Source organism: Halichoerus grypus, chromosome 13, assembly GCF_964656455.1.
Source record: "Halichoerus grypus chromosome 13, mHalGry1.hap1.1, whole genome shotgun sequence".
Classification (NCBI taxonomy): Eukaryota; Metazoa; Chordata; class Mammalia; order Carnivora; family Phocidae; genus Halichoerus; species Halichoerus grypus.
The window spans coordinates 81,159,410-81,174,748 of record NC_135724.1 but is presented as its reverse complement, the minus strand read 5'-3'; the positions used below and the strand labels follow the sequence as shown (position 1 = coordinate 81,174,748).

At 45.7% G+C, this 15,339-nt stretch overlaps 1 protein-coding gene across 2 annotated transcripts in view; it reads left to right on the top strand.

Moving 5' to 3' along the window:
* Nucleotides 1–3,570: 3,570 nt before the first annotated feature.
* SUDS3 (SIN3A corepressor complex component SDS3) overlaps nt 3,571–15,339 on the top strand; it is a 53,691-nt gene continuing 41,922 nt past the window's right edge. The window contains exons 1-6 of one of the 2 annotated variants that reach the window (XM_078060911.1): nt 3,571–3,913; nt 5,839–5,908; nt 8,310–8,365; nt 10,102–10,173; nt 13,066–13,085; nt 14,358–14,514. In XM_078060911.1, coding sequence (XP_077917037.1) covers nt 3,772–3,913; nt 5,839–5,908; nt 8,310–8,365; nt 10,102–10,173; nt 13,066–13,085; nt 14,358–14,514 — 517 coding nt within the window. In that variant the 5' untranslated portion in view covers nt 3,571–3,771. The remainder of the gene's footprint in view (nt 3,914–5,838; nt 5,909–8,309; nt 8,366–10,101; nt 10,174–13,065; nt 13,086–14,357; nt 14,515–15,339) is intronic. The other variant, XM_036121060.2, reaches the window with a different exon arrangement.

Sequence of the window (15,339 nt, the reverse complement as noted above, 5' to 3'; positions counted from 1 at the left end):
ATTCTTCCATTCTTGCTCAGCTCCCTAAGTAATGATGCCATCAATTAATCCAGCATGTATTCACTCCGGGCTTGTAAATATTTCCTGGATTTAAATTCTTTTGCATCTTTGGCGAGGGAGTTGCCCTTGCATTGCGTTCGACAGACGTCAGTCTAATGCTGTTGGGAGGAAAAAATCTTTATACGAGGTGTGTACTGGGAGCAAGTAAAGCCTTCAACACCCCTGGGGCTCCTTTTGATAGGCCCAAGGACGAAACTTGAGAAATAATCAGTTTGTGGGTTTTGGTAATCATTTTGACAGTAGGAACAGGAACTGTGTGGTAGGCTTCAGTGCGCTTAGTCAGCATATTCGTTTTTTTTCAGGGCCAATGTTTTAATGATTCTGTGTGAACTGATGGCCAAAGTGCACCTGTGACAATCAGAGACTCGTCTGCCAGGGGTCAAAGTGCATCGTGTTACTCAGAGCCATTCTTTATGTTTTTTGAAGCTGGATATGTTGATAAAGTCAGTACCAGAAACTGAAAACTGCTCCTCTTACTCATAAACCCCAAAGTTGACAGACTTTGACAATTCAGCATTTTATGAAGAAATTGTTCCATTTCAGGCACACAATTTGATGCTAAGCCTTGTTAGATGTATACAGGACTTGGCTCTCAGAAAACTCTCCATCATTGACTCTTGTGTGAACTCCTGCTGACAGAGTTTGTGTCCTAAACGCTGTACGTGTTTTCCCTAGTGTTTTATAATGATGCTCCATTCCAATGGCAGGGCTCCCCTTTAAATTTGGGTGTTAGGGTACGTGGAAATGAGGCTGGCAGGACCTCATTTGAGTTCTGAAGTAGGTGCCTCCTGAGCAGTGCTGACTGGCATTTTGGAAAGGGATGAGGAGAGATTTCAAGGTAATTCTGGGGGAACTTAATTTTTACAGGCCTAGAGAGATTATCCAAAATTATAATACATATATATGTATACTTTTTAAGATTTTATTTGTTTAGAGGGGGTAAGAAAAGGGCAGAGGGAGAGAGACTCCCAAGCAGACTCCCTGCTGAGTGCAGAGCCGAAACCAAGTCGGATACTCAATTGACTGAGCCACCCAGGAGCCCCCAAAATTATTATATTCAACAACTGTAAAGGTTAGGTAAGACTAAAGTCATGACAGACCTTTTTTTGACTAGGTTCTCCTTCTCTTAAAGAGCATATATTAGTTAAGAGCTCATCCTACCAATAATGCAGTTGGGAATATGGATTGAAGAAATGGAGTTAAGTTTTCACTATCAGTGTCAGTTGCGTCTATTCATAAAAAAAAAAAAAAAAGAAATGCATAGGGGCGCCTGGGTGGCTCAGTTGGTTAAGCGACTGCCTTCGGCTCAGGTCATGATCCTGGAGTCCCGGGATCGAGTCCCGCATTGGGCTCCCTGCTCGGCAGGGAGTCTGCTTCTCCCTCTCCCACTCCCCCCTCTTGTGCTCTCTCTCTCTTTCACTCTTTCTCTCAAATAAAAAAAAAAATCTTTAAAAAAAAAAAGAAATGCATGACCATTAACAGATGTTATTTGCAATCAAGTAGAAAGAAAACATAAGTGAGATAAAAATTCCATGTCTTGAAGAAACCAATGAGCAATGAAGTCAAATCTCTTTTTCTTTTTTTTTTTGATTCATTATATCAATGAACTGTAATTTCTAAAATGTTGGTGCCTTTTCTGGTCTATGATTATTACTTCTGATGGAAACCCAAGTTGCTCAATATAGCTGATTACAAATAATTTAGATGTGTTCTAAAATAAAAATAGAAATGACTTCATCCTTTGGGCAAGAGGCAGTTCTAAAATCCTAGTTGAAATACAGATGGTGGACCTACAGTGAGCCTTGAGAATGACTCTTATTTAGAAGGAGCTTCAGAAGATCTCTGAACTCATGGAAAGACATTGCAGCAGTCCATTTTGGAAATTGTTGAGGTTTGTTGGGTGGAAAAATCTCCCACAAAGAGCCAAGATTTTCATTAAGACAAGGTAGAAAATAAGAAATGTTGAAATAAATCGCATATGTTTTTTCACTTTGAGAAGACTCTGGGGTCCCATTCAGAGAGGAGTTTGGTCACAAAGGATCAGGATACTGGGGTCCACCTGGCTTTTAGATCTGTGTTCAACCTTGCTACTTAGAAGTTACTTATTCCGGGGCACCTGGGTGGCTCAGGTAATGTCTGCCTTCGGCTCAGGTCATGATCCCAGGATCCTGGGATCGAGCCACGCATTGGGCTCCCTGCTCAGCAGAGAGCCTGCTTCTCCCCCTCCCTCTGCCTGTTGCCTACCTGTGCTCTCTCTCTATCTGTCAAATAAATAAAATCTTTTAAAAAAAAGTTATTTATTGGGGCGCCTGGGTGGCTCAGTTGTTAAGCGTCTGCCTTCGGCTCAGGTCATGATTCTAGGGTCCTGGGATCGAGCCCCGCATCGGGCTCCCTGCTCCGCGGGAAGCCTGCTTCTCCCTCTCCCACTCCCCCTGCTTGTGTTCCCTCTCTCGCTGTCTCTCTCTGTGTCAAATAAATAAATAAAATCTTAAAAAAAAAAAAAAAAGTTATTCTATGGCGACTTGGATACAACATAAAGGGGGCAGGGTTACTTTGGACAAACAAACATCCTAGGCTCTTTTCCTTACCCCTTATCTCGCTACCCACAACTAGACAAGGGACATCCTAAATTCGTTCATTAAGTAAAGCTTATAACACAGTGTCTCCTACTCAGAAGGAATCACATGAATTAATTCATGCAGGTATTCAGTTCTCTTGTTTTCTAAGTTTCCACATAGCACCTTCCTTATGCTAGTTTAATTAACTTCCTGCAGGCAAATGTTCCGCTTGCTCAGTTGAGAGTTGTTAGCAAGTTACTGGATGGGGAAAAGCACCTTTTAAAAAATTAATATTCTAAGAAATATGAGGCAGCAGTAATGTACAGCGCTTGGGTGTGATCGTGTAAACAAGGCAGCCTGGACGCTACCATTTTTTAGGTAAATGTTCTTTTCTCATATGTAAAATCGGGAGAACACCTTATTGAGAACAACTGTACAAACAGAAAAGACTCCCACCGACTGGGAAAACACCCTTTTGCAGACCCCAGAATGGAATTCTCAACATCCTTGCCTTTTAGTTCTCAATAAAGCTCTAATTAGGGGAGGAGCTAGGCTCTGGGGGATGATCACGAAAATTCTAGATGTCAGCGTTTCCCAGCCTATAAAGGGGATGGTTCACGTCGTTCACCTATGTCAACGAGAGACCACCTTCAACCCTTCTGCCTCTCTCAGGTCGCTAAGGATCCTCGCTTTAGTTCTGGCTCCTTGCGCCGCCTGGCGGCTGTTTCCAGAAGTCGCCTGCAAGCTTCGGGGTCCTAGCCGCGGCCAGGTCTGTCCAAGGATTTGCCTAATTCTAGAGAACTTGTCTCCGCCCCTCCCCACTACCCGTTGAGGATTTTAAAGACGGCATGAAAGGGCCGGGGTTAAGACGAAGGGGGCGTCCGGCGGCCTCTCCACCTCCTCAACGATGACGGAGTCAGGCGGGCCTCGGGCAGCTCGCGACCCGGAAGTCGCCGCCGGCGCGAGGCCCCCGTTGCCGAGAGCTGGCGCGCGGGGCGGAGCTTGGCGGAGACGGGGAAGGGGTCGCCGCGACTTCCGCGGCTCCCGCTCCTCGAGTTGGCGGCTCCCTCGGGGGCTGCTAGGCGGGCGTCGAGTCCGCAGGGCGCGCGGCCGCGGTCGCTGGTTGAGACGCTCAGCCGCGGCCAGAGGCGACATGAGTGCCGCGGGACTGTTGGCTCCGGCTCCGGCCCCGGCTGGAGCACCGCCGGCACCGGAGTACTACCCCGAGGAGGACGAAGAGCTGGAGAGCGCCGAGGACGACGAGCGCAGCTGCCGGGGCCGCGAGTCCGATGAAGGTGCGTCGTCTGGCTGGCCCGGCGGCCCGGGGCGGGGGTGAGACCGAAGAGGGAGTGAGTGGGCTGCACGGAGCGGGGCGGGACCGAAGAGGGAGTGAGTGGGCTGCACGGAGCGGGGCGGGGCGACCTCCGGGGCTGGGGGAGGCTTGAAGGGGCCGCGGGGAGGTGCACGGCTCCAGGAAGTTACCCCCACCTGCGCTGGGCCCGGGGCCGCTGTGGGGACGTCGTACCCTAACAGTTATGGGAAGGAGGGACTTGGGGAGCTGCTGTCAGAGACGGAAGCCCCTTTAAGATTCTGGCCCTCTTCCCTCAACCGTCTCTGGTGAACCTCAGGTCTTTCCTGCTTGGAATGAGAAAGCCTTCCATTGAGTATCTTGAGTACCCCTCCCCTTTTTAGTTCCGGAGAGGATCAGAGCAAAGCCCAGTTTGGCTTCCAGGTTCCCAAGTTGCTCCCCCCGGACCCTCCACCCCGAGGAAATGCTTTAGGCAGCCCTACTTTGGGTGGCGCAGTTCAGGTTGCTTAAAAGAACGGAACCTGGAATCAGCCAGATCTAGGTCTGAATTTGGCTCCCTGAACCCAGCTTCGTGACCCTAGACTGACTTAAGCTTGCGAGCCTTAGTTTCCCCAGCTGTAATGGGGCTTCCGAGCGTAGGTGTGAGGATTAAATGAGATGTGCGTAAGGTACTTGGCCTGGTACTCAGTAGATGTTTTTGCAGCACTGGGGAAGCAGGCACAGGGAGGATAGGGATTTGCTTAATGGTGCCCAGGTGTTGTGTTTTCAGTTCCACGTTCTTTGCGTTATCATTACTGCCTCTCAAAGCCCAGTTCTTTCAAACTGGGGTTTATAGTTTGGCAAGTGTGAGGAAGACTGTTTGGAAGGATTGAGGAAGGAGCTACCGGAGAAGGAGAGAGGTGGGGAAAAAAAACACCATAAAAGGACACGGGAGAAGAAAGAGGAGATAGAGACCGATATATGGGTGGACTATTCTGGCACAGAATAAGGCTGTGGAGCAAATGGTTGGACTAGTTGCTGGAATGAGGAATATGTTTTACTCATCTCAGTTCCCCACGTGCCAAGTACAGTGGCTGGCAAATGACATGAATTCAGTGAAGGTCTCTTGACTGAAAGAGGAGAAGGCTTGTGAAGATTTGGATCTGCAGCAGCCTTTAAAAAGGCAGCGACATGTGCAGATGATAAAATTGAAGGAACTAATTGCGTTTGGTTAAAGTACATTTGAAGACGGGGCTTAACCCGGGATTTTGAATGTGAAACACTTGTAACTGCTCTTAATGTCCACAAGGGGGAGCGGCGAAGCCAAAATTGATCTTTATTCTTTCTCAAGTAGGGCTGTTGAAATTATGTAGACACTGCGTTATTTACTTTAAGAACAATGTTTAAAATGTTCTGAAACACTTTGTGTTTGATCATCTTGTCTCCTTTCTTCTCCCTTTAGTTGTAACTTTGTGAAAATATTTCACTTAATTGGTTTGGATTCTCCTTTGTATATATGTGGTGTAAAATCTGTTAAGGACGTAGACCAGAAGGGAATGGACTTACTGGGTCGTTTTGGAGCAGTGAGCAAGACCTGGCTGCCTCTGGTTGTCCTGTCTGACACTCACAGCGCCGTTTCCTGAACTGCCACTGTGGCTTCTGCAGGAGTAGCAGCCTTGACCATGACTGCCTACCTCTCATGGACCCTGTTCTCTGGTGGCACTTCAGATGAAGGCAGCTCTTTGCATAAGTCTGGCCATGTCTAAGTTGAAAATGGCATTTTCTTTCCTAAAGTAACTATGTAATATTTTTCACTGATGGCTTCCCGCAGGCCTGTGTTCATTTTACAGAAGTTTAAGTGTCACTTCGTCAGGTGATAGCAATTTTATGAATTATGATTTTAACAGACTTTTCTTCCCTGATTTTACTTAGACACCGAAGATGCTAGTGAAACTGACCTGGCAAAGCATGATGAAGAGGACTATGTAGAAATGAAGGAACAGTGAGTATGATTCTTATATTTCTTGTTTGGAATACAGAATTGACCAGGAAATCTTGACAGTGACCTTGTGTGTATGGTTTTGACCATAGAGAGTCCAAGGTCCATGTGTATGTGTTTAGTTTCCCCCTATAAACTTGTCATGTGTAATCGGTCTTCCTGTTAAAAGAATCTTTTGAGCATCGGCTAGGAAGAGCCTTGAGGGAAATGATCCCAGGGAAATAAGGCCATGTATCAGGAGAGAACTGTTTCCCAATTCTTCGTGTTTTTGTTTTTGTGGTTTTGTTTAAATGTGAAAACTATTGCTCAGGGTAAAGGGTGTGTCATAGCTATTTGGTTCTCAAATGGGGGTGACCCCTCTGAGAGCTGATGGTGTGCTGGCTGCCTGGAGAGCTCAGGGAAAGCTGGACTGGAGAGCAGGGCTCCTGACTCTGCTCTAGTGCTCTTTGCACTTGTCATACATCCCTGCTCGAGCCTTCTCTAAATGTGCCCAGAGAACGAAAACCACTCACTTTTATTGTAAACACAGATGCAAGACTGTATAAAATAGATCCCACATGTATTTGTTGAATGTATTTTGAGGATCTTGATTTGACTTTAAATTCTTTTATCTTTAAACTAGATGATCCACGTTCCTTTTTTTATAGGTCCTATTTGCAAATGGTTCGTGACCATCCTCTGGATTCTGTTACCCTTTTCAAGCTCTGGAACCCAAAGGGGTAATTCAGCTAAATTCCAGCGATGCTGAATAAAGAAGGATTACTTTAATAATTCATGTGCTTTTTCTCACAGCTTCATTCCTGAAACTGTGCTTGCTTTTTATTTTTATTCTCTTTAGGCTTTTTACCGATTTACCTTGAACCATTTCCACATACCTTTCCTTTTCCCAAATCTGAATTTGTTCCGCTTGTTTATTTTTTCAATCTGTTAATGTTCCCTTTCAAAGACGGACTCAGAAGTCAAAGGCGTTGTTTACCGCATTCGATGTGGTGGAAAATTGAATACACTGGGTTCCAAATACTGACTTACTGTGTGCAGTTTATATATCTGTTTCCTCTATTTGGCATGTTTAAGCATTCTTTTGAGATTGTATTTTAATTGAACGTGCCCCTTAATACTGGATACAGAAAAATTTTTGATTAAAATTGAATGCCTTGTGTGATTCAAGGTGAGTGTTGAGAGTACATCAGAATTCTCATTGATCTTTTGATCAGACCTCCTGTGTAATTCCCGGATTCTGCCCACTCTTTCCTCAGTCTGTGTAAATAGTTGGGTTGTATTTACAGCCCTTACTGGAGCAGTCAAAAAGCTATTGTGCCTGTTATTTGTTGGACAGTGTTCATTCAGGTTGCAAATCTTGTTTTTGTCACTGTAAAATTGGGGGTGTTTTTCAGGTAGAAGCAGAAATACTGTTGAAATAAGATTTACTTGTGGAATCCACCATTCAAACAGACTTGCCGGAGCGTACAATTGCATATAATCCATTTGGTGTCCGGGGGCGGGGGGGAGGGGGGAATAACATGCTAGGCGCTTTTGCTTTGTGTGTGCTGCGTGTTCTTAACCAGCTGGGGCTGTAAATAAATCCTGCATTTTAACTTTTGTTACTGAATAACTATTATTTCTCTGATCCTAAAAGAGTAGTGCTTTTAGAAAATGATATGAAAGTTGATTAACTTGCTGCTTACACAGCTAGGCTATCTACATGGAAAAACGTGCCAAAGGCATAATCTTACTCCTTTGGAATTTATGATCTAATTGTAGAGTTGATAGAAGAGCTGCTGTGTTTAATGCCTTTGCTACATTTTCGTGTGTGTTACTTATACTTCTAAATCCATAAGAAAATGGCATCACACTTTTAGTTTTTCTTGGTATTTTCTTGCCTATCATTGTCACTTACTTATTAAAATCTGTGTGTCTTCGGGCGCCTGGGTGGCTCAGTTGGTTAAGCGACTGCCTTCGGCTCAGGTCATGATCCTGGAGTCCCGGGATCGAGTCCCACATCGGGCTCCCTGCTCAGCAGGGAGTCTGCTTCTCCCTCTGACCCTCCCCCCTCTCATGCTCTATCTCATTCTCTCTCTCAAATAAATAAATAAAATATTTTAAAAAAAAATCTGCGTGTCTTCATATTTGTAGATTTCAGACTGATTCTCTAAAGGTGGGATAACACAAGAGAATCTGCAGAATTGGGGTATAATTCAAGAACACAGAATCCTTGTCCCTTTCTGATCCCTTTAGCTGCTGGTACATTTTAAACCAGCTGGCCGACTTCAGTTTTCTCTGTCTCCTAAAGGACATTAATGACATTCCCATAACAACCCAGGTAATTCCTGTGTGTAGATGATTTTGGAATCGAGTATTGAATGTTTTTGTCTTTCAATGTGGCTTTTGTTGTTTTTCTTTGCAGGATGTATCAGGATAAACTGGCTTCTCTCAAGAGACAGTTGCAACAACTGCAGGAAGGTTGGTGTGTGGTTTAACCCTTCATTTCTAAATATACTTAATATTGCAAGCTTTTGAAATCTGTGTATTTCACTCCCCTGTGGGAGTGACTTAAAATTCGGTCTGGCTGATTCAGCTGTCCAGCATGCACTTTGCTATCTTCTGCTATCAGTAAAGTGGCGATTTTCAAATATTTTTGAACCCTCACTTAGGGCCTTTTTTTTTTTTTAAGATTTTATTTATTTATTTGACAACGAGAGAGAGAGAAAGAGAGACAGAGAGCAAGCACAGGCAGGGGAGAAGCAGGCTCCCCGCTGAGCAAGGAGCCCGATGCAGGGCTCCATCCCAGGACCCCGGGATCATGACCTGAGCCGAAGGCAGCCGCTTAACTGACTGAGCCACCCAGGTGTCCCCACTTAGGGCCTTCTGAAGAGCATGAGCTGAAATCCACTGTGAGCCTAAAGCTAGACATTTTTAGGAGAGACGTTGTTGCCAAAGAATACACAAAACTGTACCATTTTTTTTCTAAACTAAATGCTGATGAGCTGTGGGTTATCTTTATTGTGTTCTCTCTTGTTTGCTTTATAAGTTAAAAGTGGATTGTATCTTGTCCAGTGCGATTTCCTGCTGAAGGCAGTTCAGTCTGGGGTTAAGAGCATTGGCTTTCGAGGGCCATCACGGGCTTGAATCCTAACTACTGCTTTCTGGAAATTTGACCTTGGGCACATCACTTCCTCTTGCTTAAATTTGTTTTCCAGTCTTTGAAATGCAGAAGGTGGAAGCCGATATGATTGCCCGTGAGGGGTGTCTAGCACTGCGGGGTGCACCGGGAGCTCAGGGACAGCTGTGGCCAGCAGCTCTGGCTTCCCTTTGTGGAGCCCCTCATCAGTGAAGTTCCACTAGGTCCTTACATTGCCTGAACTAGCCATCTGACATTGATTTCTGCTAAATAGTGAAAAAAGGTTTGCATGAGTTGCATTCACACATCTTTGTTTTATTTCTGGTTTTTTTTCCCCATAATAATGGAAGTGTTGCCAGAGAAAGAAATAGATTCCACTCTAGCAAGTCTGTAGGGCATACCTGGCATGGTTGAGGGATTTTGAAGAAGATACCATTAATATACCTTAGTAACACATTATGATCAGGAAATACTTCCCTCGTTAGTTGTGACCCTTGTAATTCACTGCTTTTTGGAAAAGCAATGACATGAGTAGACATTTGGTGAAAATCTATACCTGAGTTGTTGAGAATTGTCACTGGCTGTGTGTGGCTATTTAAATTAAATTAATAATCCAGTTCCTCAGTTGCACTTGCTACATTTCAAGCGCTCAGTAGCTACGTATGACTAGTGGCTCCCATATTGGACAGTGAAACCTAGGACCTTTTCACCGTTGCAGAGAAAGTTCTACTGGACAGCATTGATCTGGGCCTTACTGAGAGAGAATGAGCTTTTTCCAGAAAGGGGAGGCCCATTGACTCAAACCTTAGCAGCAGATGATCAGAATCACTTGAGGAAGCCTGCACCTTTCTCCTCCCCATCACTTGCTACAGAGTCTTAATCCACTAGGTGGGGTGATCTCTGCTCTGGGCCTTAATTGAGAACCAGAGTCCAGTTAGCTCTGTTTGCATGTGCCTTTCCCTGGTTTGTGTTTTATTTACTCTGATTGTATTAAAACAGTTACTGCTGTTTTAGGAACTGAAATGTAGAGCAGATTGATCTTCAAAGTAACATTTTATTTTGTAAATCTCAAAATCAGGTACATTACAGGAATATCAGAAGAGGATGAAAAAACTGGATCAGCAGTACAAAGAGAGGATCCGAAATGCAGGTGAGGCTCTGTCTTAGGTGGGAGTAAATCATCTTCAGGTGTTTTTGCTTTTGCTGATCATTGATATAGTGTGGCCGTAAGAGCTGCTGTCTAAAATGCAACGCGTATATTCTCAGAAACGGTGGAGGGGAGAGTTTTGGGGAAGAGAGACTCCAAAGCCACAGTTGTATAAAACTGGCTCACCTTTTTTTCCAGTGGCCAATGAACGGCCTGTAGTTGAGCTTACTAGTGGTGGCTCCATGCAGTTATTCTCCCTGGTGCCCCCACAGTAAGTGGTCTTGCACATTCTTTCTCACGTCTGCATTGCTGCCTGAATGGACCATCAGAGGAGCTACATGGGGAAGAGTTGTAGCTTGTTTCACTCTTGCTTGAAGTTTGTTTCTTCTGGTATCCTCTGCTCCGGGAGGAAGGGGTGTTCTCTTGTTTTTCCCCTCGAGTATTATAAGCATTTAGGGGAAGAGTACGCTTTGGTTTGTTGTACACAGTAAATGTATTCATGCAGTAAGAATTTGTTGAGCACCTGCTACATCTAAGCTCTGAGCAACATGGAATAGTGGAACACATCGTCCTTGACTTTAGGAAATGTGCGATTTCATTGACAAAAGACATCCAAATGTGGGAAAAGTTAAGGAACATCCTGAGGTAGATAGTCATGCAAAAAGTAAGATGTGATGACTGTTCAAAGTGTGTAAACACAGATTCCTGGGCTTACAGGAAATGTGTCGTAAGTGTTCAATTTGGAAGCTCCTTGTCAGCCAGCATTTTGAGCACCAGCATGGTGCCTGTTCCTTTGGTGGTGAAAGTAATGCTGGGTTTTCAGATGAGGTCTGGGTGCCATTCCTCAGGCTCCTGTCCCCTCACTTTCTGATCCGGTGTCTTCCCAGCTTCCTGTTGGTGGAACTTTTCCCCCCTCTGGGGAGTAGATGTCCCGTGTACACCAGCAGGTAGAAAGGGAGCTGAAGGGTGTGGGAGGCACTGGGAAGATGGAACTAATAGCCATTAGCCTTCTGCCCACCCACATCCCCCCTGCCCCTGAGGTTACCCCGACTGCGATCTGAGGTCCTGAGGCATCTCCTTGGGAATCTGTGGAATCCCCTGCCTTCTTCTCGGTGTTGCCCTCTAGCAGGGAAAGGAGGTGCACTGTGGAGGGGTGAGGTCCTAGGTTTAGGTCTTCTCTCTGCACTTTAGGTCTTATGACTGTAAGCAGGTTTTGCTCTTGGAGCCTCAGGTTCCCCATCTGCAGGAGGGGTACAAATGCCTCACGGAATTGGTTTAAGATGCAAGTAAGGAAAGTAAATTGACATGAGCCATTTTTCTGCAGCTAGAACTGCAGCATGAGTATTGAGTGGTTTTCCTTAGTTCCACTCTCAATCCTGTCCTTGCGTGTTCTTTCAGAAACATTTCTCTCCCCTGCCCCCCAGGTAGGAATGCAGAAGAACTAAGTCAGTCCCAGCTTGAGCCTTAAAGAGCACATTCTCGCAGAGCTAACCCACCTGTTCTAGTTGTGTTGGTGCCTGGTTATTATAACTCAGACGATGACCAGCAGCTCGGAGGGGTGATTGCCAGTTTGACTTGGTGCAGGGGTGATTTCTGAGAATGGCACATAGTTGATGCATCAAGTTCATTTGTGCATCTAAAGCACCTGTGGGAGTGAGCATGTTGGGCTGGGTGTGCCTGGGCTCATGTGCTCAGCCGTTCCCAGGCCAGAGTGATCAGGGCTACCGGGGGGTGGGGAGGGGTGTTAGAAAATGAGTGGCTTGTCCTGTCCCTTTGCTCAGTTAAGTTTCTTTTTTTTTTTTCTTTAGTAGGCTCCACGCCTAGCGTGGGGCTTGAATTCAAAACCCCGAGATTAAGAGACCTGTGCTTCATTGACTGAGCCAGCCAGGCGCCCCTCCCCAGTTAAATTTTTTATTCAACATCTGTTAATTGAGGTCTGAGATCTGAATTCTTAATTGGGAGTCCTGAAACTCAAAATTCTATGAAATTACATGTGGATGTGCATATATGCTGTTTTAGGGGGAAAGAGATCCATAGTCTTCATCACATTTGTGAAGAGACTGTGATGAAATGTGAACAGCGCCTCCTGGAGTTGTTGGCTCACCAGCAATCTGTGTGACGTAGGCAGCACTCCACCGTCACCCAGGAAAGATGGGATGCCATGGACCTATTTCGTTCACAGGGCTGGCTCTGTAGAGAGGCTTATAATCTAGCGAGGGGGGAGCTGCTGGGTAAACAATTGTTAATTGCCTGCACATAGCAGGTGATAAATAAGCTGTTGACTACTCTCCAGTGGACACCTGGATGTGTCTGGAGGGGATTGGTAAGTGAAGGGTCCTCAGGAAGGGCTACATTCAGACCCAGAGGGTGTTGCCGTAGAGGAGCAGCCATACGAGGGGGCTTGGTGGCCTGTGAAGAACGCCTCGGGCGGGCACAGAACCTCTGCCCTCTGAGTTCTCCAGGAATAGCCTTCCTTGCCACACACAGCCCTTCACCCGTGCTTTAAAAATACCAGTGTTGACTCTGCTTCTGGAGTAACTGCGCTGTTCCTTCCTGACCCATCCTACCCTGTAGGACTGTTGGAGGTTATGGACTGAGTGAAAGAAGGGATAGCTTCCAGTTTTATATTGCCGGGGTAGTTTGGTTTCTGCTGCTTGCTTTTGCCCTTGGGCAGAACTGCCGGAAGTGATTCTGTTCAGGGCCAAATTTTAACTAGACATGAGTGCTTCTTCCATCCTTCCCCCTCATGTATATCAACACTTTACTGATGGAAGCATTTGCTCTGTGTAACCATGCTTTCAGAAAGCAATTACTGCCTCTAAATGAATCCTACCATCGCTGTCTAGAAAGGTGACACAGCCTAGCGAATCTAATTGCACGTTTTATCTCTTTCAGAACTCTTCCTCCAGCTGGAAGTAAGTACCTTGGATCTTCTGGGCTTGCAGGCCCTTTCTGAGACTGGAATCTTGCTCTCCCAATCCAGAGACCTTTCCTTCTGTCACCAAATGGATAGTTAAGAAGCCCCCAGCTGCAAGCCTTCATCACTGTTTTGTTTGACTAAAGGACATTTTGGGTCTCAGTTTAGAAATTCCCATCTATTCATTTATAGGTTGGGCAGCCTCTGATTATCACAGGGGACTAGGGGATACTCACCCATCACTGCTTTCTTGTTGACTTTCACATTAAAGCCATTGGGGAGTATGTCTGAATTATAATGGTCTAATAATTTGTTATATTGGTCCTTAATGCAGCCCAGTCTCTGAATTGGCTCAGTGGTTCAGTTTTACAGCCGAAGCTGTCTGGGTCAGTAGGAAAGACGGATTTAACATTTTTCCTTCCCTTCAGCAGACACCGGAATGTTGGTTCTTTGTGAAGCACGGTGCTGTGGTACAGAGATGAGAGCCTGAATCTTGGATGATAATCTGTTCCTGGGGTGGCTAGTTTGTATGTGTGGGGGGAGTCCTGACTTTATCAGAGCCACACATGAGTGGGACAAGGTCATGCTTTAACAGAGCACGTTATCAGAAACCATTTTACTACTGAAGTCAGTGCAACACACATAGTCACAGCCCGCAGGATTACGTGATCCACAGTCATAGCCCACCATAAGCTCCCTTGTTCTTCATTTAATACGGTGGTGAGGTTTAAAAAATGAATGCCTTTTTGTTTAGTATTGTTTCAATGTTTGAGTACTTAAGGGTTCAGGCACCTAATAGATGATCTTCTACTCTAGTTGATCTTTATCTTGGTATCAGTATCAGCAAATACAGTAACGTGGGCCACCCTGACTCAGTATTTTGTAATTGCGGTCAATTTCGAATGTAGGTATTTCATCCGGAATGTACTATTTTCCTTTGAAATTGTGGCTTTAAAAGAGTTTGTCTTTGAGAATCTTAAGTTTTAACATAGAAGCAATGCAGTGTAAGAGGCGGAAGAGAGGAAATACTGAGTAGCAAGCTGGGTATGCTCATAAAGACAAGCAGAAGTCGTATGGTTCAATTTTATGCATTCGTTGGGAAACTTGCTCCCAGACATCCCGTCACTGCCAGTGCACGTGTGAGTGCCGCTGTCCCACCTTTCTCATAAAGGTGTTTTCTGGGCCCTTGAGTGCAGAGCCAGACTTGGAGTTGGAGCCCTGGCTGCAAGGGCCCCATGGAACCCTAGCCTGTGTTTTCTCTTTTGCTCAGACTGAACAGGTGGAGAGAAACTACATTAAAGAAAAGAAGGCAGCGGTGAAAGAATTTGAAGACAAGAAGGTGGAGCTGAAAGAGAACCTGATTGCTGAGCTAGAGGAGAAGAAGAAAATGATCGAAAATGAAAAGCTGACGATGGAGCTGACGGGAGGTATGAAAGCACCCAGAGCAGGATCCTGGGAGCCCTGGGGGGGCCCGGAGGGGTGCGGCGGTCCCTCCTTTGTCCTAACTCAGTTCCTCCTCTGGGCGGAGCCAGCCGAAAGGAGGGTGGGCTTTGACCCGTTTAAGCTCTGTCTGGTATTGGCTGTGTGACTTTGGTCAAGCCACTGAATGTCTCTGAGCCTATTTCCCCCTCTGTAAAATGGGGCTGATCAGACCTTGTCTTACAGGATTGTGGTCAGAAATGTGAGTGCCTAGCACAGAGCCCTGTGCATAACGGATGTTCAGTAAATGTAGACCTTTAGTCATGGCTGCAGCTGCTGGCTTATGCTTTATTTAATTCCTGGGTCAGCTGCCATTCACGGATGACTTATCCGCGACCCCGGGGGGTGGGGTGGGGGAATCTCTCTGCTTTTTTTTTTCTCCCCCAGTCTGCCTTAATTACAGAAAAGGCATTGTCTTCCTTTGACCTAGATGTGAGAACAAAGGCGTTTGACTGTATCATCTGTGCTCTTAGATCCCTTCCCCAGGTGTTACTGTGAACATTTCAGGCAGAGTTGGTACAAACTTGGCAGGAGGAAGCTAAACTGAACTAGTTTCCTGTGAAGGTAGTAAAGTTACATTAGACTCTGCCATTCTCTCCCTTGCCTTCTAGTTTTTAGGAATCCGCATCCAGGAACTCAGCAGGGTGTAGGCAGGTTTAAGGGAGAGGCAATATGGGCTAACTGTTCTGTTGCCATGTGTGTAGACTGATGAATCCTAGAAGGATGCAGGGCGGGGAGTGGCCTGAACTCGGTATTTGGGAACGTGGCAAAAT